General features: G+C 35.6%; 1 protein-coding gene across 8 annotated transcripts in view; it reads right to left on the bottom strand.

Moving 5' to 3' along the window:
• Positions 1-23576, bottom strand: part of DMXL1 (Dmx like 1) — an 84425-nt gene that overhangs the window by 8327 nt on the left and 52522 nt on the right. For 6 of the 8 annotated variants that reach the window (XM_075137729.1, XM_075137730.1, XM_075137732.1 and 3 more), the window contains 11 exons: positions 22321-22569; positions 13837-14000; positions 12764-12903; positions 12340-12425; positions 10241-10442; positions 8837-8954; positions 6961-7023; positions 4975-5061; positions 4183-4304; positions 3925-4066; positions 125-185 (listed from right to left, as the gene is read on the bottom strand). In XM_075137729.1, the coding sequence (XP_074993830.1) occupies positions 125-185; positions 3925-4066; positions 4183-4304; positions 4975-5061; positions 6961-7023; positions 8837-8954; positions 10241-10442; positions 12340-12425; positions 12764-12903; positions 13837-14000; positions 22321-22569 (1434 nt within the window). Of the gene's footprint in view, positions 1-124; positions 186-3924; positions 4067-4182; positions 4305-4974; positions 5062-6960; positions 7024-8836; positions 8955-10240; positions 10443-12339; positions 12426-12763; positions 12904-13836; positions 14001-21819; positions 21934-22320; positions 22570-23576 lie in introns of those variants that run through there. The other 2 variants (XM_075137737.1, XM_075137736.1) reach the window with 2 other exon arrangements.

Genomic DNA, 23576 nt, shown 5'->3' with positions numbered 1-23576 from the left:
CTTTTAAAACATATAATAGATTGCTGTAATAGTACAAAATAGCAGCATACTAAGAAACAGGGCCAGAAAGTAAATACATAATCTTCATGTAATTTTTTTCTTTTTTTAACAAAACTGAACTTACAATACGGTAATGTTGGATGAGAAGCCATTCTTCTGACATTATTAATAGCCTTCTTGAGCATCTGTTCAATATGCAAAATAATAGAAAATAATTAAACAATACTACTGAACTAAAACTTACTGAACTAGAATAATTAGTGATCCTACTGTAGTGATTCCTACTGAAAGCAAGTACTGGGTTTAGAAATTCAGATAGAAGTCAGTTTCTTCCAAGACTAGTGAAGATGTTAATACTTTTGCAGCTTTATACATCTAGGTAAATATTAACTTTTTGCTTCAGAGATTTATGGATCCAAATATAAACACTCCTTAGACTGCAGTCTTACCTCTTTTCTTGCCAATTCCTTTCTGATTCCATTAAATTTATTGGAATATTCCTGAATATTGTAAGATAAGCAAGAGAGAGGCAGAAGCATGTAAAGAAAGAGGTAAACAAACTTTAACAGAAGTAAAAAATAGGAAGGAATATATTTATTGTCAAGTTTTATTATTTATTGTCATTGATTGAAAACTGATTATTTGTGGCCATCCAGAATAAGCAATACACCTAGCAACTGGCAAATAAAAAATTCTTAAAAAGTGTTTGTAATTTTGCAAATACACATCCAATGGATTTTCAGTAGCACTTTTGTTCCTAAATTCCAAACTTTGCTTTGAGCAAGGTACATTACCAAGAATGCTGTTTTTCTTAGTTGATTAATTCCTAACTGGGAAGAGTTCAATACATGAAGAGAACTGGAGACATCAAGACAATTAAGATAAAAACACCAGCTAATTAAATCGTAAGTCCAACCCACAATAGCACAATTGGAAAGAAACAGTAGGGATTTTTCATCAGGGAAATGCACCTGTATTTTCCTTGCATGTCTCTTCCTTTCTTTTCTTTCTATTAATGTATGTCAAAGTTAAGTTTTCATTCTCTTATTTCTATTAGTTCTCCTCAAAAACATCTGGCTACTTTGAGGACTGTCTTTCCTCAGAAAATTGTTGGATTCAGTTTGCTCATGCATGTAGTATTTGAGAACATTTGAGAGCGAAGAGGGCATAAGTTTATATTTGTACCAGGTGTTAACTTTAAATGATAACACGAACAAAAGTTTGTTGCCAGCGCACTCACTTTCAACACAGTAGCTTACCACTTACTATGCATCAGTAGCAAGCTGGCACTGAACTACTTTCATAGAATCATTTAGGTTGGAAAAGACCTTTAAGATCATTGAGTCCAACCATGACTTTCAACTGCTATGATTTTGTACAGTATTTTGCCACTGCTTTGTCCTGGCACTGAACTACTTTCATAGAATCATTTAGGTTGGAAAAGACCTTTAAGATCATTGAGTCCAACCATGACTTTCAACTGCTATGATTTTGTACAGTATTTTGCCACTGCTTTGTCACTGAAACAGTAGATAGCGAATCAAGTATACTAAGTATGCTATTCTCCCCTGGTCTCCAGTCATATCAGGGTGTCAACTGGAAGAACGTATGAATTACAAATTTTTACTTGCTTCATATTACTAAATATGATCCAAAGAGTTGAAAAGCAATGTTCTCCAAATTTTCAGAGAGTTTGCAAAGAAAAAGGAGGAAAAACACTTAAAAGGGAAATAACTGATTTTCTTGCTAAAATTTCCTGGGATTTGGATTAGTGGAGTAATTGCAATCCTCTTGATTACATTTTGGAAGCAGATTTAGATCTTTCAATTCTCAAAGCTTTATTATTTATTGAAGAGAAAGCCTCATGCCTTCTGGTTACCCAAGTTTTATTTCAAAACACTTTTCTGAAAATAAAAATTAGGATTTTCAAATACATATTTTCCTTTTTTTTTGTAAGTACTTTAAATGACAAAGAAAAAAGCTCAACGGTTTGGTAAAACATTGGTGAATAAAACAACATATACGTTATAAGATTTAGGACAAGACAACAGAGGGTGATATGCTTCAAACATTAGTGCATATACCAATCCGTAAATAATTGAAATACTTCGCTCTCTGAACTTACAATTTATATCCATGTTTAAGTGAAAAAAATTATTCATGCTCATTCTATTTCTTTACCAAAATGAAGGTCTGTGTTGAGTTTTACAGCTCCTAACTTTTACCCAGAAGTCAATGGACATTGTACTACTTCATTCAACAGATAAGCATGCATCATGATCTCCTGACCCCTACTGGATTACGCTTTGGAAAAATGCATGCTTACAGAATCGTGCCTTTGAAAGAATATGCTAACATAAATCTCTGGTGCGGTGTCTCTGATTTTGAAATCAAGTATCATTATCAAATGCAATTACCAATGTAACTGACATTAGATACTGCTAGTTTCCCTTTAACAACAGCTGATGGCTAGAACACTGATTGCTTTGTTAGAGAGTTGGGTGCTTTGGGCCTAATGTACACTAAGAGAGAAGAATAAAAAAGCTTAAAATCTGACCCACCAGTTATTAAACTGGTGAATATTGGTGTCAGTCATACTGGTTTGGAAGACAAGCTGTTGAACACTACCTGAGTTTCAAAGCTGACAGTGTGTACTATTCACTTCAGTGCTCCCTTAGAAACACCTCCTGTAAGAACTGTGTAAACGCACTGTACTGAAGGATCTGGTGGTGAGCCTGCTTACTTACCTTGTGTGAACTATGTAACAGGAACCGTGAAGAGGAGTAACAAAAAAACCTTAGAACTAATAAAACGTTAACTGCCTGAGCATCATACGGGCACCATAGTTCCCCTTATCGATGGAAGCGAAGCAAAGACAACAATACTGAAAAGCCAGTAATGGTAAAGAACAGTGGACTGTATCTACTAAATGGGCTGTGAATAACGGAAAAGCAAAGACGGGAACAAGGATCAAAAGTGGTATCCGAAGGAACAAAGTAACAAATAGTAGCAACAGAAAGATTTTGGTGAAGCTGGTTTTCCTCCAGATTTGCTCATGCGGACATAGCCACACTTTACTGGGTGTCCCTGACTCTAGTGTATTTCAGAAATGCCGAACGGTGAAACTGATTATCTCCTCTAAAACATGATCTTCAGAAGTGAGAGATTTAATAATGCTACTAAGCAGTTATGGCAAAACTGTGCAGCACTTCAAAGAAGACAGAGCTGACAACAACTTTGGAGATAAACAGTCATATATCAGCGTGACATGTAGTTCAAACTATGTATGATGTTTGCAGTTGGTCCTGTTTCCGCAGTACTGCCTTCCTCATTTTTCTTATGAAACCACAAACCTCCATTTTTCCCAAGTTTAAGTTGCTCATGCTCATACTAATACACAGTGCACTACAAAGGTACTTAGTACTAGAGCAGAGGTTGGTATTTACTTTTAAATAAAAACTGGAATAGTCTGGAACGCAGAATGAAACTTAAGATTATGCTTAAAATAAAAGCTACCTCAATATTTCACACAGATATTTGCACCCAATCTTTATGAATTTATACCCTGAAATCTCCTGAATATATACTTTTTAGATACAGCATTTGGCTTCAAGTCATTAAAGAACAATTTAAGCTGCAACTTAAGCTGCAACCTGAATCCTGATTCTTTATTTTTTAACGATGTATCTTAAGCATAGAATGGCTTGACTAAAAACTTTGCTTGCTCAATTGGTGTATCTTAAGTTCTCTGCAGTATTTTAACCTATTAATGGAATGATTATAAAAAATTCCAGCTCATCTTGACTATAGAGAAAAACTACATTTACTTACACGCGAATTGTAAAATATAACCAGCAACACTGAAGAGACAAAAGGAGAGAATCGGAGAGAGTACATAAGGCTAATCTTTGACAGGCAACTTACCACAGATGCACCCCTGCCAGTTTGTGTACTACCAAGCCAAGGCATATTGATAGGTGTGCCGGGATTACTATGAGTATAAGGAGTGGTTCCCTGAACATTTACCAGATCATCACGAGCATGTATAACTAAGAAATCATCAGCCCTATAAATGAAACAACATAATAAGTTAGATTCCAAACAACAACATTAAATACTGTGCTTTGTTACACTGATTTATACACAGTCAAGCTGTGATATTGGAAACATAGAAAAGTATACCCTTTATTTTCTATTTCCACATCATCATCAACCCAGGTGTAGATTTGTGTAGCTAGAATCGCAGAAACATCTAATTCTTGAATGTCATGACTTGATGCTATTGCAATGCAGTTCCGATTTGCCTGAAAAAAAGTAACACACACAAAGGCAGATACAAAAGGAATACTCAAAAAGGTCTTTTTTTTTATTTTCTCTGGTTATAGTCCATTTGTTCACAAAAACACACTTAATCAATTTACAAAACCCAAACATTTAGGTCTACAAATCTATATACTTAAACTGTCTAAACTTGACATTTCCTTTTTAAAAGTTTATTTGCATCTGGGATAGCATCACACACTATTTGTATTTTGTACCTCTCTAGCAGCTCTAGTTTCTGCTTGCTTTCCTCAGAGGATAATAAAGAGGTAACTAAACTACAACGTTTGCAACCCAGCTCCCTTCCTCCCCTTTTAAGGCTTAAATGGTTAAACAGGAGAAGAGAAGAAAAGATGACTTCCTGTCTTCAACAGAGAAAGAAAAATACTCCTACACACAAGCTTAAATAAAAAGTAGAGGCCACCTCTCCCTTCTCTCAATCCATTGCACAATAGAAAAAAAAGGCAATTTGTAGTAGAACTCTTTAATTATGAAAAGATATTTATGAAGTGTTTTAGAGAAGGGAGTGCTAAGAGTTCAAGCTGTAGCAGGATGGCTGGCAAAGGGTATCTCACCTATTCACAGTGGGACTACTACTTGTTTATCAGGTGGAAGTACAACACACTTAGATTATCCTACCTCCTTTATACTCACCTTATTGACTGCAAAAGCAGTAATGATGTCAGACTCTTTATGGATTATTCTTGCCTTGCCTCCTGGGTATCCCAAATCTGTTTCTATCTGTATTTAAAAAGTAAAGCATATTTAAATGCAGACTTCTATGCAACACTGCTTTTTACTGGAAGTACAGACGCCAAACATTGGATCGTGTATTTGATGGGGTTTTTTCCTCGATTTTAATTCTAAGAAAATATGACAAATACACCCTGTAACAATCACAGTAAACCTGTCTCGTGTGTAATAAACTAGCTTCCCACTGCCATGTTGACATTACCTCAGCAACACAGAAAGCGTAATTTGACACAGAAGTCACAGTACTGTGTTCATTCTCAAGTTTTTCAGGGATGCTGAAAACCAGCGAGGCTACATGCAGACTTGGGGGTGTTGATAATAAAAAAATTGAGTCTTGATGTTTTGTTCTTAAAAAAATTTGCTAAGTCTTTTTATACTCCTAGCAAACACTTTTCACCACTGAAACTGATGAAATAGTCCAGAAGAAGGAGCAGACAAGATCCTGAGCAGGAAAATAGATTTGAACTTTGTCAGCTTATCTATTCACTACTCTCCACAATTAAATAAATCTGGAACACTGCACATTCCAGTACCACAAACTTTTTACTATCACATTTTCTTTTTTTTTTTCCCTTAATGTGATCTAATATTGTATTTGAATCTTGTCTACCTTTTTGTATTTTAGAAATGCATCCAGGTATATATACACACAACAAAATTCTAAACTCTACCAGCACTATGGAACTCCTGTTCAAAATGAAAGAGCTCAGCATTGCAAGTATTAAACTGATAGATAACAGACTCCAGTCTGTTGTAGTTACAAAAGTAATTTTACAGTAAAAAAAATGGCATTGCCAAACAAATGACAACATAAAAATTCAAACCTGAATTGCAAATGTAAAATTTTGTGTTTTCTTCAAAACACAAAGAATTATTCCAGAACTACCATTTCCCAGACTCTCCCCTTCAATTTCTTAATTCTCTGGTCTTCAAAAGATTTAAAGAAGGATATTTTAGTTGAAAACCAGTAAGGTGCTGCTGTCAAAGAACTGCAAACAGTCTTTTTCAAAGTCTGAAGAAAGTCTGTAGCTGTTATACACCATGAAGTAGAATACCTTTAAGATTAAAACAAAATTAATACTCCAGTGATCTGATGTATGTAAAACTGCACAAAACTGCAGTGACAAACAGATAGAAAAACATGATCTGTGTTGTCTGGTGAACAAACCTGCATGAAATTAAGATTATTTTTTCCCCAGTCAGTTCCAAGTACCTGCTTGCTAATACTGCTTTATCACATAATTAATAACAACAAGGTAGCCCAAGGACATCACAGGGTGTTCTCATTTCTGTCTTCTCACTAGTTTTGTAAAAGAATGCCTGAAGAATACAGTATTTGTTTGCATTTCTAGGCATAGTATTATACCTTTTTAGTCTCTCCTACCAATCTTTCAAGAAAGTGGCTAGAAAGTCATTATACGGGTTCACTTGTCACCATCTTGAAACTGAGGCTCAGCAAAAAATTTTTGGTAGCAAACTAGTATCATACTAACAAACTGCTCTAACTTCAGTTAACCACCTTCACTTACAGACAACTATTCTAGCCATCTCATACTGGTGAAAGCTCCTGTATGCACTATGCTCCCATAGTACTACTGAATTTTTGTCACTTGGGCAAATCTCAACCTCAGCTCATTTGGCATAGCTATGGAATTTGATAATATGTATTGTTCTTACCTGTTGTTTAATCCAGCTTTCTAAGACATTTTTAATTTCAGATAGGCTCTAACTCAACACTAGCTTAAGTCAATCTCTTTCAAAACTGAATTTTTAAGTTTATTTGCTATGTCAGCAAAGATTTTTTTAAGGGAGATCGGCACCATTTCAAAAAGGAAATATTTCATAATGATGTAAGTTCTAATTAATTTGAGCATTACTACTGTGTACCTTATTGATGATGGGCTCCTCCACCACAGAATTTTTCATGGTTTCATTGTGCTCCTCTAATGACTTCATCAAGGAAAGAACAACCACAGAACAAAGAATAAAGATAAGACATAACACGCAAGGTATCAAGGAAATCCTTAATTCCTTGTTGTTTACCCCAACACAGAACAATTGAAACACAATAGCATGTTTGCACACACAGACATATCTATTTTATGTAGTAACAGTAATTACCAAATTCTAAACTCTATATTCAGTACAGAAGACACTGATTTACCTATTCTGTACTGTAACAGCATCTTGTCCATCCCAAAAGTGAAGTTTCTTGGAAAACAGGCAATGCCCACTGGCATTTTGTCAGTAACAAGAGGATACAAAATAAAACCAACACACCTATGCTGTGTAAGGCTGTCAATGATCCTACTTGGAAACGTACAAAGCACACCTAAAATACCTTTCCATAGAGCATAGCAACATGGCTGCATTAACGTAAGACTTGATCAGAAATGATGCATCTTCAAAGGACAAGACAAAAGAAACAATTTTCCTTTTAAGTGCAGTCTGTAGTGAACACAATTAGCCACAAATACTCAAACAAGCTAACATTCTAGTTGTGGCAGGACAAAGATTAGCTGAACAGCAGAACTGTTTGCTGCCATGGTGTCCTGGTTTCGGCTGGGATAGGGTTAAATTTCTTCCTAGTGCTGTGTTTTGGATTCAGTATGAGGAGAATGTTGATAACACACTGATGTTTTCAGTTGTTGCTAAGTACCCTCCTAGTCCAAGGACAGCTCCCACGCCTACTGACTGAGCTAGGTACACGAGATGGGAGGGAACATAATCAGGACAGCCAGCCCAGCTGGCTAATGGGGTATTCCATACCATGTGATTTCATGCTCAGTATATGAAGGGTAGGCGTGATCCAGGAAGTACCGATCGCTACTTGGTTATTGGTCAGCGCGGATGGTGAGCAATTGCATTGTGCATCACTCATTTTGTATATTTTATCATTATCATTTTCCCTTTTTCTGTTCTATTAAACTGTCTTTATCTCAACCCACGAGTTTTTCTCACTCTTACCCTTCTGATTCTCTCCCCATCCCACTGGGGGCAGGGAGTGAGTGAGCGGCTGCGTGGTATTTGGCTGCCTGCCAGGTTAAACCATGACACATGGCTTTACTAGTCATAAATACTCTTTCTCCTGCATGTTTAATTTGTTCAGATCTGCTTCTTTCTCCTATGTTTCTGCTACTCCATAGTTTTTCTATAATACAAGTGATTCTTTCGAATTATTGGGAGTAAGAGTGAGTAAGAAAGAAAAGGAGCAACTAAAGAGGGAGAAAAACCCCCAAAACTCCATTACAGAACCACAGCCATTTAACTGAATCTAGAACCTGGAATCCAGCTAGACAGTGGGACAAGTTATCAGGGACAGAAATATTAACTGTCATATGACCATTTTTCTTATTAAAATTGAATCATAACATCATAGAAACCAGTCGATAAACCCAGGATGACTACGGTAGGGACAAACTCAAACTTTTGGAGCTTTTGGAATCTGATTAGGTTACTGTTTTTAATCTCTGAAATTTTAAAGTTTGTCATTCTTTTGAGGCAGCTTTTATACTGGGCTTAACAAAGAGGCTGACTGTAGCTAAGTGGTGTTAGGTATCGGTCTACAGTCAAAGACTGATTATTTTTGCTTTCAATAAAACAATGGACAAAGCTTGTTAATATGACATACTGTAGATTTAGAGTCATAGCCAAGTATATTATCCACTCATGCTCTAGACAGTAAACAAGCCAGCCAAATAACTTAAGTAAAAGCTCATAGATTGACCTGCAACATTTTATGCATTTTATATACTACACCAACCTCGTTTAGGCATCGCTTCTTTGTAAAAATATTTCTGATAAAGGTTTCTTGGACTTCTTCCTGTTTAACCAAGTACTGCCAGAGCCTCTTCACAGATAGTGCAACATGACTGCTAGATCTACAGAACAAAGTTAAAATAAATATTTACATCATGCTTATACTTATAAGAGACTGCAATACCTTATATTCTAATCAAACTATAGTCAGAAGAAATGCTGAAGCAAAACTACAGCTCTCTAAACACTGTACAAGACCTATTCAGAAGCATTCTGATACCATCTCCCTGACAAATCTACATGTGAGAGGAGGTGCAAAAGAAAGAAGGAAAAGAACATGTAACATTTTCACTTCCTATGTTGGGAAAAGTGAGAAAAATCTCTTAAGAGATTACACAACAATAAGGTCAGCATACAGATTATTTATTACACCACTTCATTCTTTACAACATGCATAATTTCTGTTTATTGTTAATGAGTGCTTCTATCACATGGGCAATGAATGACTAACACTTCCTGCTAGGAACACATCACCAGGTGCGTAACATCTCTGAAACACCATGACTTTTCAGTAACAAAATTGGAAGGATTGTAGAATCAGATCAAACTTCAAATGCTTATGCTTATCCCTAGAAACTGTACGCTCAAGCAAAACTTGTAAATACAAACATAGCTGCTTATGGCAGAGCAAAACCCATCAAACACGGAATAGCTTTAAACCATAATTTAAAAATAATGCCAGGCAGCAGATACATGTTCAGCTGTTCCTTTTTAATCAATTCAAGTTACTAAAACCAAGTGTGACAATTGTGAGTTATTTTACGACAAAAAGACAGACTTTCTGTTGATTCTGCAACTACAGGTGATAGTAAGATTAAAAAGGCAGAAATCTATTTAAAAAGTGACAATTGCAGAAACTGAGCACACTTTTCTGGCTGAATATGCAATTTTGTGGAGTCACAACTACGCAAATATTATAAATAGTAAGTATTTCTTCTCTGATTTTAGGAAAAGATACTGATAAGAATGTAATTTTATTCCCCCCAAAGGTGGGGCAATTATTTAATTCATTGTCACTCATCCTTAATTATCTCTCAGGGCAAATTTGTTATTCTTTATTTTATGATCAACAATAGTTTTTCCACAGAGACACTCAAAATCAGTGTGTTAAGATTCAATAGAAGAACTTAAAAAAAATTAGAAACTTTTGATTGTTTTACCTGATCTTGCTTTGGACCAGAGATGCATGAATTCTGATGTGTACCCACAATTTCACAATTAATTAGAGCAAATCTAGAAACTGGCATTATACAGTTATCGAAGTTATGGTCTATCACATGCACTAACAACATAATGCTTCACGTATGTTAAAGATATTATAGTCAGTGTTTATAGAAATTAGAATCACCTGAATGGAGTGTTTGTAGGCTCAAGTAAAGTTTTATGGCGAAGCAACGCAGGACCAGCAGCTAGGGCATCTTCAGAAGCATGAACTGAAATATAATGTTGAGGTGGTCCCCCATATAGCTCAAGACGTCGGAGAAGAACTTGTTCCCAGCGCTGTAGTGTTTTCAAAACTGCATGGCATATTGGGGAGCTAACTGGAAGCTCTAAAAAGACAAATTAACAATAATAAAAAAACTTCCTTCTCCATTATAACCTCGACAAAGATAATTCAGCTGAAGGCTGAAGTGTATTTCAAGTACCTCCAAAAGTAAGCTTCATTCAAACCTCAACTTGATATTTGGAAGTATAAAAAGACGAACTGCTTTGTGCTATGATTGCTAAATACAGGAACAGACTTCAAGGCTGACAGAAATTAAATACCATGGAATAGATCCTCCTGGAAGCTATGTCAAGGCATATGGATGACAGGCAGGTATGAGAGAAAGCCAACATGGCTTCACAAAGGGCAAATTGTGCCTGACTAATCTGGTGGCATCCTATAATGGACTGACTGCACTGGTGGGCAAGGCAAGAGCAACTGATATCCCCTTCTTTTGACTTCTGTAAGGCCTTTGAGACGGTCCCACACAACATCCTTACCTCTAAATTAGAGCAATATGGATTTGATGGATGGACTATTTGATGGATAAGGAATTGGCTGAATGACTGCATCCAAAGAGTTGCAGTCAACAGCTCAATGTCCAAATGGAGATCAGTTACAAGCGGTGCCCCTCAGGGGTGCATATTGGGACCTTGGTACTGTTCAATATCTTTGATAATGACATAGACAGTGGTAGTGAGTGCACCCTCAGCAAGTTTGCAGATAATACCAAGCTAGTGGTGCAGCTGATTTGCTAGAGGGAAGGGATGCCATCCAGAGGGACCTTGACAGGCTTGAGGAGTGGGCCCATGCAAATGTCATGAAGTTCAACAAGGCCAAGTGCAAGGTCCTGCACCTGGCTCAGGGCAATCACCAGTATCAATACAGACCGAGTGATGAATGGATCGAGAGCAGCCCTGCTGAGAAGGACTTGAGGATACTGGTGAATGAAAAATTGGACGTAAGCCAGCAGTGTGCACTTGCAGCCCAGAAAGCCAATCGCATTCTGGGCTGCATAAAAACAACGGTGGCCAGCAGGGCAAGGGAGGTTCTCCCCCTCTAATGCATTCTTATGAGACCCCACCTGGAGTACTGCATCTAGCTCTGGGGCCCCCAGTACAAGAAGGACATCGACCTATTGGAGTGGATCCAGAGGAGCGACACGAAAATGATCGGAGGGCTGGAACACCTCTCCTATGAAGAAAGGCTGTGAGAGTTGGGGTCGTTCAGTCTAGAGAAGAGGAGCTCTAGGGAGACCTTATTGGAGCCTTTCAATACTTAAAGGGGACTTACAAGAAAGATGGAGAAAGACTTTTTACCAAAACCTGTAGTGATAGGACAACAAGTAATGGTTTTAAACTAAAAAAGAATAGATTTAGATTAGGTATAAGGAAGAAATTTTTACAATGAGGATAGCGAGACACTGGAACATGTTGCCAGCGAAGCTGTAGATGCCCCATCCCTGGAAGCGCTCAAGGTCAGGTCGGATGGGACTTTGAGCAACACGATCTAGTGACAGATGTCCCTGCCCACTACAGGGGGAGGTTGGACTAGATCATCTTTAAAGGTCCCTTCCAACCCAAACCATTCCGTGATGCTATGATTCCATGAAACAAGGACTAGCACCGATGTAACTTGAATTACAAAAACTATATGGTTTCCATCAAGAAATAAATATTGTAAACATTCTTGTATGACTAAGAGGCAAAGAAAAGACTAAGTATGCAGAGACTTCTGCTAAGTACTGAGCCTTTCTTCTCACTCACTCATCCTACCCACCCACCATGTTATTTCATAAATATACCTCTACGATAAACAGTATCAGGACAATTTTTCTCAGATCATGGAAAAATTAAGAACTCTTGAAATAAAAATAAACCTACAACATATATATTATTCAACACCTTACTGATTTTAAGTGTGGTTATTAAGTATGAAAAGACAACTCTGCTGCTTATTACCTGAAAGATCATGTCCAGCCAAAGGGTAGAAAATCTTCAAATTGTGAAGTACCAGCTGAACCATTGCCAATCTCATCAGTGACCAACTAACAAGAAAGCACTAGTAAGTCATTTACTAATAGGAAAATAAATTTTTCTCACTTATTCACAATTAGGATTTAAATTTAGAGTTTTAAATCCTCATTATAAACCGCTGATAACTACAAACAGTATTTTAGAATATTATAGATACTACGAATTCAAAAGTCACTATACTGTATATTAATAGAATGAGTAAAATAATCATTGTGAGAAATTAACTAATAAGTCTAGATAATGCAGTGCCATGAAATATCAAGTAACTGGTGTATTATCTCAAAAGTAAAACGCCAGAAATGCAAGTCTAGCCACTGCAGAAGATATTGCATTCTGAAGAGTTACTTACCTGTATGAATTTGAATTAGAATGCTCTTGGTTACGTGAATTTGATGCAAACACATCTCCATCAGTATCTTCATCATCTTCACCACTTTCCTGACTCTCTTCTGAATCATATTCCACTCTACTTTGCGATGGAAGAAAAGGCTAAAAATTTAAACAGTGTTCGTTGAGTATCTCCTAGCCAACATCTAGTTTTAAATTATCTTTTAAAAAATACATCATTACAATATTTAAAGCAGGCATATCATTTTACTCGATTTAGTAACATTTGGAGTTTGTACCTCATGAAAAGGGTAACTGTCCATGAGCATTGCATACTTTAACAGATTTTCCAATACTTATTTTGCTTTACTTTCATGTCAAATGTATCAAACCACATGTAGGACACACAAGCTTGTTAGAGAAAAGCCAAAAACACCAGTGTATTTTCTCTCTAGTTCTTCCAAAGGCTCAGAGGACTAAAGAACAAGAAAATCCTATCCCCTGCCTACAGAATTCAACATTTATGATAAGCTCACCACCAGTGCCCCCGTGTTATTCAGTATTTACAACTTATTTTTTGTCCTTGCTCCTAAAATACTGCCTACATATTTATTTTGCTGATATGGCTAGTACTTGATAGAGAAATGTGCCATACAACTCCATACAATTATGTAACTTTCTACAAAGAAAGATCTGCCACAGCAGACTTGACAGAAGGCAACTGATTTTTAGTAAGTATACACGTTCATTTCACCCATTTCAAACAGATGATAAAAAGCTTCTCACATCTCCTTGTTAATCTAAATAGCTGATCCGTAACTACTTATACATTTGTACTTTGCAGCTGTAAAAAGCAACACGTTTTGTGCATACCATTATCTGAAAACAAGTTCATTTCATAACAACAATTTTTAAGAAAGGTGTTTCAAAAATATCTATAGGCAATGTTTTTAGAAAAAGCTAAATATGAGTAATAAAAACAGGCAGCTTCTACCACACATCTGAATTGATACCTAGAATAAAGACTAAGAAGAAAAAAATTACCATTCCAGAAGTAGTAGAAGATATTTAATTGTCATAATAGCAAAAAATTACCTTTGCAATGAAATAATCCCAGATGCTAAGCTCAGGAGGAATAAATCTTTCTTTGTAAGATGGAGATTCTTGGTCTACCAATGGCAATGCAGGTGACTGAGAACTCTCTTTTGGAGAGGTTTTTGATGAAAGCCTATAACGTTTTTGCTGTTTCTCTCCATCATCTACAGAGGAAGAAAATACAGTATGTTGCTGTTAATTGTCTGCTCCACCTCCCTATTGCTTTTAATAAACAGATTTATAATAGAAAGTAAAAATCTTTCTCAATACAAGTTTGCAGAATTTTATCTTAATATTTCTGTAGCAAATAGGCATAGAGAATGTCAATCCTCAAATACACAAAACTAATGCATAACTAGAACTCCAGAAGGGCAAAACTCCCAGCACATATAATATAGAATAGTAGAATACACCCCCATAACTGCTTTCTTCCTACAACAAAGATGACAAATATTGTTGCTCCAGCAACAATACTGCAAAACTAAATCACTTTAATAAGCACTACTGAATACTAATTATGCTTGTTTTTGAGACAAGCCAAGAGTCTTGTTTTTCAGAATATATAGTGCAAATATCTAAGCTTGCCATTCCTACTCCAAGTTTTAACTCCGTGTCTCCTTCCAGAGGAGGTCTGTACTTTTTTATAAATGGTACAATTCTGATGAATCCGTATGTCCTGACAATGTATTTCTCCAGCAAATATAAAAGATCCGATTTTAACTAATAAATCCAATATATACCTTATCAAACAGGGAAAGACTAATTATTTGTGATAATACTCTAAGTCCCAGGAGTTGAGAGGTTCCCTCACTTTCCCCAATTTTGTCTTTTTTCAGAATAAGAAGAGTCTACAAGAGATTTATTTGAATTACATTCTTGGTGATTACAGTACTCAGGGAAACAGCTTATCCAAGCCATCAGAAACATCTTAATGCAGTTATATCACAAATGAATGAACAAGCAAGCTTCATTTCAGATGCCTTATTTTCCTGTTAACTGAGAAGTATCCACTTCACAAATATGGAAAAAGTAATGGCTTACTTAAAAAGAGGCTCACATAACCATCTGATAACCTGAAATCATTCCGGTTCTTGGTAGGTGAATTGTATTCCAATACAGCCTTTCTGTTAGCAGAGGAGGAATATTGATTGTCACTGTCTGTCCTGAGCAGTAAGTTAGTGTTCTGGCTCTCCAGAACACTTCTGAAGTGAAAGGGACAAGGGAAAAATGGAATCGTATTTGGAGATTTGATACAACATGGTGGCCTTCATTATCTTCCATTACAGACAAAATTGACTTGAATCCATTTCCTACTTGATTGTAAAATTTGGTTTTTATTTTCAAGTAGATACATGTAATGCATGGAGATTAGTTTCTATAGTGAAATAATTGAATGATTTCAAGATTTAGGTAAAACAAGGAAAGCTAAAACATTAAGATAAAACGGGAGTTGATTTTTTTAATTGCTTTTTGAAGTCCCCAAAACTTTCAACACCTATTTAACTGAGTACTGAACATCTACTTTTTTCTTAAGCATTTCAAAATCTCCCTTTTCCAGTTAAGGTTTGAGAACTATGACATCACCCAAAAGAATCGCAGAACACACTTAAATTCCACCCCACTTCTTTTTTTTTTTTAAGTGCAAAAAAAAGCAGTTGGGGAAGAAGAGTATAAAAAACTTTTTGGTTGTTTCTTGTTTAATTAAGTGGGGGGTTTTGTTTTGCATAGAGCAATAACGAGACCAGGCAGCTAGTCATAAAAGATCTCATCTAAACACCTCCTAAGTAATCGGGAATATGGGTTGCCTTGTGATTTGAGCCTTTGGCTGCTGTAGCAGTAATAGGCTGCAAGAAAGCGAATCTGCAGGCTAAAAGAGCTGACCTGGAGAGCAGATATCCCTATAACTGAGTTCAAGCATCAACGTGTTGGGCCAGACTGGTTGCAGGATGAACTAAAATGAACATCACAAACACAAATGTGTGCTTTATTGTTTTAACTTTTCTTATTCCCTTCTGCTACCAAGGGCCCACAAAACTAACTTTCCACTGAAGCTTCTGAAATTACTTTCTCCTGTTAATAATGCTAGGGGTGGCACAAAAAGAGCCAGCATCCCTACGTATGCCAGGAGTGAACTACTACAAAGAAGTATTTCCTATACCCTTATTTTTTTTGTTTCTATGTTTTATCCACAGGACACTTTTGAGTCTTGATAGATGCTTAAAAGACTATTTCCTTCAAAACTTTTATGGGTACTCCAATAACTTGAAAACAGGTCTAACACTCTGGACAAAAGAAAAACAGCGCTCATTTAAGAACAGTTATATTCCACATGCTCGTATCACAAACTGAGCCAACCTGAGTAAACCCTGAGGGAGGTAAGGTAAGTTGATTTTAAACACTTTTGGTTTTTTTTCTCTCTCAGAACTATGATTCTCCCCTCCCCCCCCCACCCCCCGCCAAGTGGGCAAATTCTCTGGATTCACAGTGGCCGATGGTTTTTTTTTTCATGATTTCTGGTCATTTTGGACCAGAAAAACCCACCTTTTTCCAAGGATTTTCAAAAACATTTTTGACCACATATGAAGATGACCATGACCACTACAAGCAGCTTAATTATAAAATAATTTATATATAGAATCTAATAAAAACTGAAGGCAGCATCCCATCTTTCATCTTGAAACTGGGATATTTTAACAGTCTATGTTGCACTACTATACTGTATCATAATGGGTTTTTTTTCCCTGTTAGTGATGATATTTGAAATCCACTTACCTGTACTAAAAGTTGTAAATATAATAGCTGCATTACAATGCATTTTCATTTCATTATTTAAAGCTCATCAGCTAAGAAAAAGCATGCACATGCATCACTGTATGAATTTTTAGCAATAGCTTAAAAAAAAAAAGTAGTTCATTAGGCATAAAATAAGGTGCAAGTGTTGCATGATACAGAAATAAGCAAGTATATGCTTGCAGGTTGTTTTTCTAAGCAGAATTCAAAAAGCAAATGCTTTACTTTAAAACAGTACTTTTTTCCCATTCTGTTCGATCATCCTTTGTATTTTTTAAGAATATTGAAGGTTAGCCATTGAAAAAAAAAAATCAGTATTTAAGGCAAATGAAAGTACAAGCATCTAAGTGGTTTGAAATACATACTACTAATGCCAATTTCTTTTTTTTCATTCTAAAAATCTTTAAATAAATTAACATATTCATTAAAAATCTGACTGTCATTTAGGATTTCAGATCACCAATTATATTCACTTTCAAATTTCTCACATTTCTAGTTAAAACTCTTTTACAAATTTTTTGCATTTAAAACATTTATCTTTGCTCCCATTTTACTTATAAGACAAACATAAAATTTATGTTATTTGAAATATTACAAGAATATTGTAATATTTCAGACTAAGAAAATGCTTCTATTTCTGCCAAGATCTAACACATGCAATGATATTCAAAAGACTTGTTGCCCATGTCACCTCCCTTCCACCTTCCCAGGAAGAGCTAAAAGGCAGATCTCTTTCAATTTCCCCAAAAACTAAAATTCAAGTCAGAGTTACTGTGTTTTATTGAAGACTGTGTGCAGGCGTGAAGCATCAACACCCCAACACCCTATGAAAAATGCAACTCTTCATTAAGAGATGTAAAATTATGAAGTCCTCCTCTTACAAAAGCATCACCCTTGATTGCAGGCACTGCTGAAACCCAGAATAGAGCTGAATGACAGAGACATGACAAAGAAATACAGATTTTGAATCACACCTCGAATCATTTCAGTAAGTGTAAAGCTCTGCACAGATTTCTGTAATTCTTTGGGAAGCTATGAAAGCCAACTAGAACAGCAGCCTTGTGAAAGTCTACACTGCTGGACACTTCGACCTCAAACCTGAAAAGAATTTGCACTTTGCAAAGTTACAAATCCTGAAGTTTTCAACATGATATTCCGCTTACTCATAAGCAATAGCCCAAGTGGCCAAAGTGATAAATTTAATGAACTAGCACTCAACAGTAGCAATTGCAATTAAGTTCCATAAGCTGCAGTTTGATTACTATATGCACACAAGACGCTGGATTCTTTGTTGTATTTATGTACCATTTAATGAGTAGTGATTCACTGAAAAGCAAGTATATAATTAAACTCTCAGATGTTTCTGAAGACATTATATACATTGTAGGCATTTCAATAAATGGTGAATGGAAACCTCTCAAAAAATCAGAAAAGCACAATGAAATACTTGGTGGTATACACAAACTTTGTTGACATCCTGTTCAGACCACCTAAGGCTTCTTCTACTAAGCCAAAATAACTCCATCACTTACAGTGCAAACACTTCAAGTCAAACTTCTGATCTGTTTTAATGGTTGATTTAACCAACAATAAGACAGTAATAGTAAGAAGACAAAGACTTTAATACAGAATGCAAAGGCCACACAAGTAATGAAGTACTCAGTACTCCGAAGCACTGCAAGAAAACAAGCCCAACACTGCGGTCTCTAATTCTGAGCTGGAATACAAGGCAACTATTCTCACATTGATGTCAAAGTTTTCATTACTAACAATATCGCAGGGAATTCTGCATTAAAAAGGAGCAATTTGATATGGCTGTTGTAGGTCCTTACACAACCTGGAAGGCTTTAAAACTTGAGGAATCTGTATCCTTTTATCTATTCTGAGATTAAGCCATTCCTGGAGATAAAGTCTAAAAATGAAGACTTTTTACTGTTGTTTTTGATTTGCTGGTAAAATTGAGTAGCAGATACATAGCACTGCTGATCTAGTCTGAAGCAGAAAGTTTCTAGTCCGAAGCACTACTAATGCAAGTTCAGTTTTTGTTGTTGCTGTTTTGTTTTAGATTCTGGATGAAACCTACCTCACAGTAGGTATAGCAAGAAGATAAATACAAGAGTTCTAAGGGTTTGTTTTTTCTTTACAATTGCCGAAGCAAAACTTGGCCAAACACCAAATTCATCTTCTGCTTAGATGCTCTGTTACATTTGTAAAATCTATAATGGCAGTATGTTTTCTAGGAGGTCACGAATAATGGTTTGTGGAGAGCAAGCAAAAGCTACAAATTAATTCAGAGGATCCAACAAGAGAAATACATCCATAAGACTGACAGCAGGACTGCACATCCTATGGATAAATTTTATGTGCACATCCTCATTATCAAGGCATCCGTTTCTCAAAACCTCTGGCATGTTAGGCAAAACTCATCACAGGAAGAGCTGACGATTTATAATTTCTCCCTACCAAAGTACAACTATGACAGTACTCAGAAATAATATCTGTGTTAAACTTTTTTTAATTGCTCGGAAAGTTAGGACAATCAGCAGCAAAAAATAACTTAATAGTCAAGCATTATTAGATTTCTGATTTTCTACATCTGAAACCCCAAAAGACAACTTTAAGTCTATAAAGTGTACTTGTAAAATACTCAAGTTTTGGAAGTAGTTTTGCATTTAATTTACTGTAGAATAGAATAATAGAATATATGAAATGAAATTATGGATTTCTAACTGTTAAATCAAAATTCAAACTTTTCATTAAGAACCCTCTGGATTATAGAGAACTTGCCATCTCTATATAGACCTAAGTTACAAAACATTCTTCTGATTCAGTTTTGAAGACAAACTATATGGTAAATATGATTCTGAAGAGATCTTCTATATTCAACAATAGGGTTGTTTTCAGATGGTAATTGCCTCTTTGAAAACAAAATACATCCACAATGTTAAGACATTATGTAAATTCTCAAATGCTAACCCAGTTTGTCAAAATCATTTGCTGCAACTGCAAAAACAAGAAACATGGCTAGAAAGTATAACATGTCAGGCAGCTCTAAAAAGTATTCAAACTGCTATGCTTTGTCTGATCTTTACTGTGAAAGAGGTGATAAAACAATAGTTTTTCATACAAAACTAATTCCTAACAGAGGTCAGGATTGTACAAGACTACCAGGAACTATTGTTTGGTTCCTATTTTTTAGTTTGTGTCTTAAAGAAAGATCACATTTATTTAAGAGAAATTTCATATCCAAAGCTATTATATGCTCAAGTCAACTAAAGCAAAGAGCAGAAAGTGAAGTCACATAACTTTACTGGCCAGCACTGTACATAGTACTATAAGCTCTTAAAACAAGTTTGAAACTGATCAACATCCACGTTGATAAAGTGCTAAAGGATTGGGGGGGGCAGAGAGGGGAGGGCAAGAAGGAGAAGACATGCAGGACATATAGTGTTATTATATTGGAATTTTTAGTGTTAAGAATTTTTGGCTTTTGATCTCCATTTGAGAGTGAAAACATTTCACAAAAATCTAAAAATAAACTTAAGAAAAAGGAGTCTAGTTATGCATAACAAAATGGGAAGCTATTCGAAGTCTAAATCATATTATGGAAGAATGTGCCATAGTTGACTGGAATAAGCATTCCAGTCACTTCTCAGTGTTTGTTTCTGGGGGTCAGAAGAAAAAGTAAGAGATGACTTACTTTTGTGCCCTTTAGGGCACAAAAATATAGCTGATTTTAATCTGACTCCTCTGCTTCACTGCGGGTCTATTTTTTTCCCCTTTCTTCTTTTTTTTTTAATTTAAAGTGACAGAGAAAGATGTTTCTCCAAAATTCTTTCCCTCAAATTTGCTCTAGATAAACACACATTAAAAACAAAGTATTAGACCTACAGAATCCTAGAATTATGTAGATTGAAAGGGACCTGGTCCAACCCCTTGATCAGAACAGGGCTGACTTAGGTGATGGCCTGGTTTGTTCAAGTTTTGAGTAACTCCAAAGACGGAGACTCCACAATCCCTCTAGGCCTTTTTCCAGTGTTTTGATTATCCCTACAAATTAGTACTTAAAAAGGTTCCATCTTGCCTTAAATTTTCAGTTTCAGCTTCTTGATTCTATCAGCAGCATTCATTTTTAAGAAAAACATGCAGTAGACAGGCATTTAGTATACATTTCAGAATACACTTCTATGTAAAAATAATTATCAGTAGCAGCAGCATTGACACTCGGCATACCAGATACCAACTGGTATCAGATACCAACACCTGGGAAACTTAGAATGGCCAACAAAGGCCAGTTATGCCTTCCAACAATTCTGATATGGCAGATACATTCATCTTAACAAAATGATAATGAGAAATATTTATTCAATACCACAGAGAAAACTGATCAGATCTAGAATAAGAACTCGCTTTTGATCAAAGACCACAACTCCGAAAATACTTTTTAAAATGTCTGACACAGTCTGTATTTAAACAGACTACATTTTCAGTTTTCCTTAAATGCAAGGTAAGACATTTTTATATGTAACATACATCTAATATCAATAACAATATAATAATAAAAATTATTAAGTTATATTTTTTAATAAATATATATATTCAGATGTGGTGTACAAAGTCACCATAGTTTAAATAAATTTATCTTTACAAAATTGGTTTTATAGAAGTCCAACTAAATTACAAAGCACAAATCTGTACCAAAAAGAAAAGCATTACAGAATTCATTCTGGACCTCAGGATAATTTATAATCATCTGAATTTAAAACTTGAAGGTTGTTTGCTTTCCTAAAGGGTTCTCAGACTATCAAAATTGAGTATCAACAAGATGCCTTTTCTTTGTAACGTCTAGAATGAACACTTAGAAATCCACATGCATAATAATGCTTATATTCAAAAAGCAAAACAAGCAGCTCTCCAACAAAGATATGAAACACTTCTGATCCTTTCAAACCATGGTCAAAATCATTTTATATTTAACATTTATTTCAAATGAAGTGTAGTAAGAATACAACAGCACTGACAATTTTCTGTTTTAAAAAGGCCCAATTCAACTCCTGCTTTCATTACAAAACTTCGCTTTAAATTTTGATATCATGGCTTGCAAACAGAAGTTTTTCTGTCTTTCTACATATGCAAAAAAATCACACATAGCAAACTGCATGTAGAGGCCTAGTACTAAATCTAGTATCTTGCCTGAAGATTTAGTAGGACTATGAGTACTGAAGGTGGTAAGAGATTTGGAAAACCCCACGCATTCCATGGAGAACACTACTACCTGATGCGGGCTAGGCATTGGGAAGTGCCTACCTGCCAAAGAGAGAAAACATACTGTATTTGTAAAATGGGAATATACTCCTGTTATGAGAGAACTGGAAAGCTTTAAAATGAACATTAAAAACTAGGCTGTAATAGTACTGAAAATTTTCTCTTTAAGATGAATTTAATCCCCTCACATTACAGCAGTTGTGCTACCTGGAAACTTTATTTCAATGACATTCACTTCTGCTTCCTACTCTCTTCTACACAATATCTATGCAAATAACTTTAGATCCTTGTTTTTCTTTGCAGATCTAAAAACATACTGAATTCTTACTGAACACGAACTATTTAAAGCAATTACTCTTAAGCTTTCAGCAGTCACATAATTTTCTTAAAAACCCAGAAGACATATATAAGTAAAACCCTAGAACTAACCAGTTTTTGTCTTTAATTGCAGTTGTCCTCTGTCAGGTGTATGAGCTCCTCCTCCAAAGACAGCAGACCACACTTTGTTGTTGAGTGGATGAGCCATAATTCTATACAACTCATTGCTAGAATGTGTTGCTAGGCCATGGATGAACAGACTTAGATAGACTGCAGTTAGAATTTCACAAAGTAAAACTGTGAGACCTGGCTGGGCTTCCTCACCAGCAGAATTCAAGAGACGTATTAGAGCTGTTATTCCTGTTTATTAAAAAAAAAAAGAAAAAGCATATATGCGTGTGTGAACATATTCTGGATTACCATGGGTATTTTGACTGGCAACCTATGTTACTTAGTACCTTTTAGTGTAGAAAAACTCTAAGTTTTAGAGGAAATTGTCAACTCCAAGAGAAAGTGGCATGCTATTTATTTTTAACAGTTTATTACAGCTTTTCAGCTTTGTGTTTTGAACTAACAGTTAAAGAAACACATAGCAACTTTTCAAGAGTAAGAGAAAAAAAAAATCACAAAAAAAGACTCAAATTTTGGGATGTATCTTAAATAAAACACTGGCAGTTTTAATTCAACTCCCTGGTACTGAAACTTTATGATACATTTAGTTACATTACTTACAGGAATCTTTCTTCCTCCCATGTCTCAAGCTCTTTTCTGGCTCCTCAATTCTTTCAGCAAAGGGTTAGCTCTTTATTCTCTACTTTTAATCCAGTGCCTCACAGAATATTCAATACATAGCATCCAAATCTCATACTTAAGATAAAAATACTAATCTGCTCATTGACTTTCCTGTGGTGCTTGTTTCACCAGTTAGGTTTATAACTCCAGCATAACACTCAGTTCAAATGCTATATTCTCACTTTACAGTGGTAAAATCAACCAAAAATCATGGACATCAACTTGCGCTATGTATTGTCTGACAAGTGTTCTTTCACCCAAGTCCTAAACATCTTGTAGTGTTTTTATGCTCCCACAAAAAGTTGTCAAGAGTTTCAGATGTGGCTCCAACTGTGTCACTTTGTGCACATAAGAGAAAATACAAATAGCTGTGGCCAAAAATTCTGCTTTGTGTCATACTCTCGCATTTGCACATAAAGCATGTGAAGCTATTAAAAAAAAAAATAGCGAAATCAGTTAAAGGTGATGTTACCTCTAAGCACAACTGCTAACAATTCCTTGTCTCATTCATTAGAAATTTAACTCTGCAACTAATGAAATAAGGAAAAAACAGATGACAATCTGATTTCTCTCTA

This window comes from Calonectris borealis, chromosome Z (genome assembly GCF_964195595.1).
Source record: "Calonectris borealis chromosome Z, bCalBor7.hap1.2, whole genome shotgun sequence".
Taxonomy (NCBI): Eukaryota; Metazoa; Chordata; class Aves; order Procellariiformes; family Procellariidae; genus Calonectris; species Calonectris borealis.
Note: the sequence above shows the minus strand (reverse complement) of the source record. Positions and strands in the feature narration are given on the sequence as shown.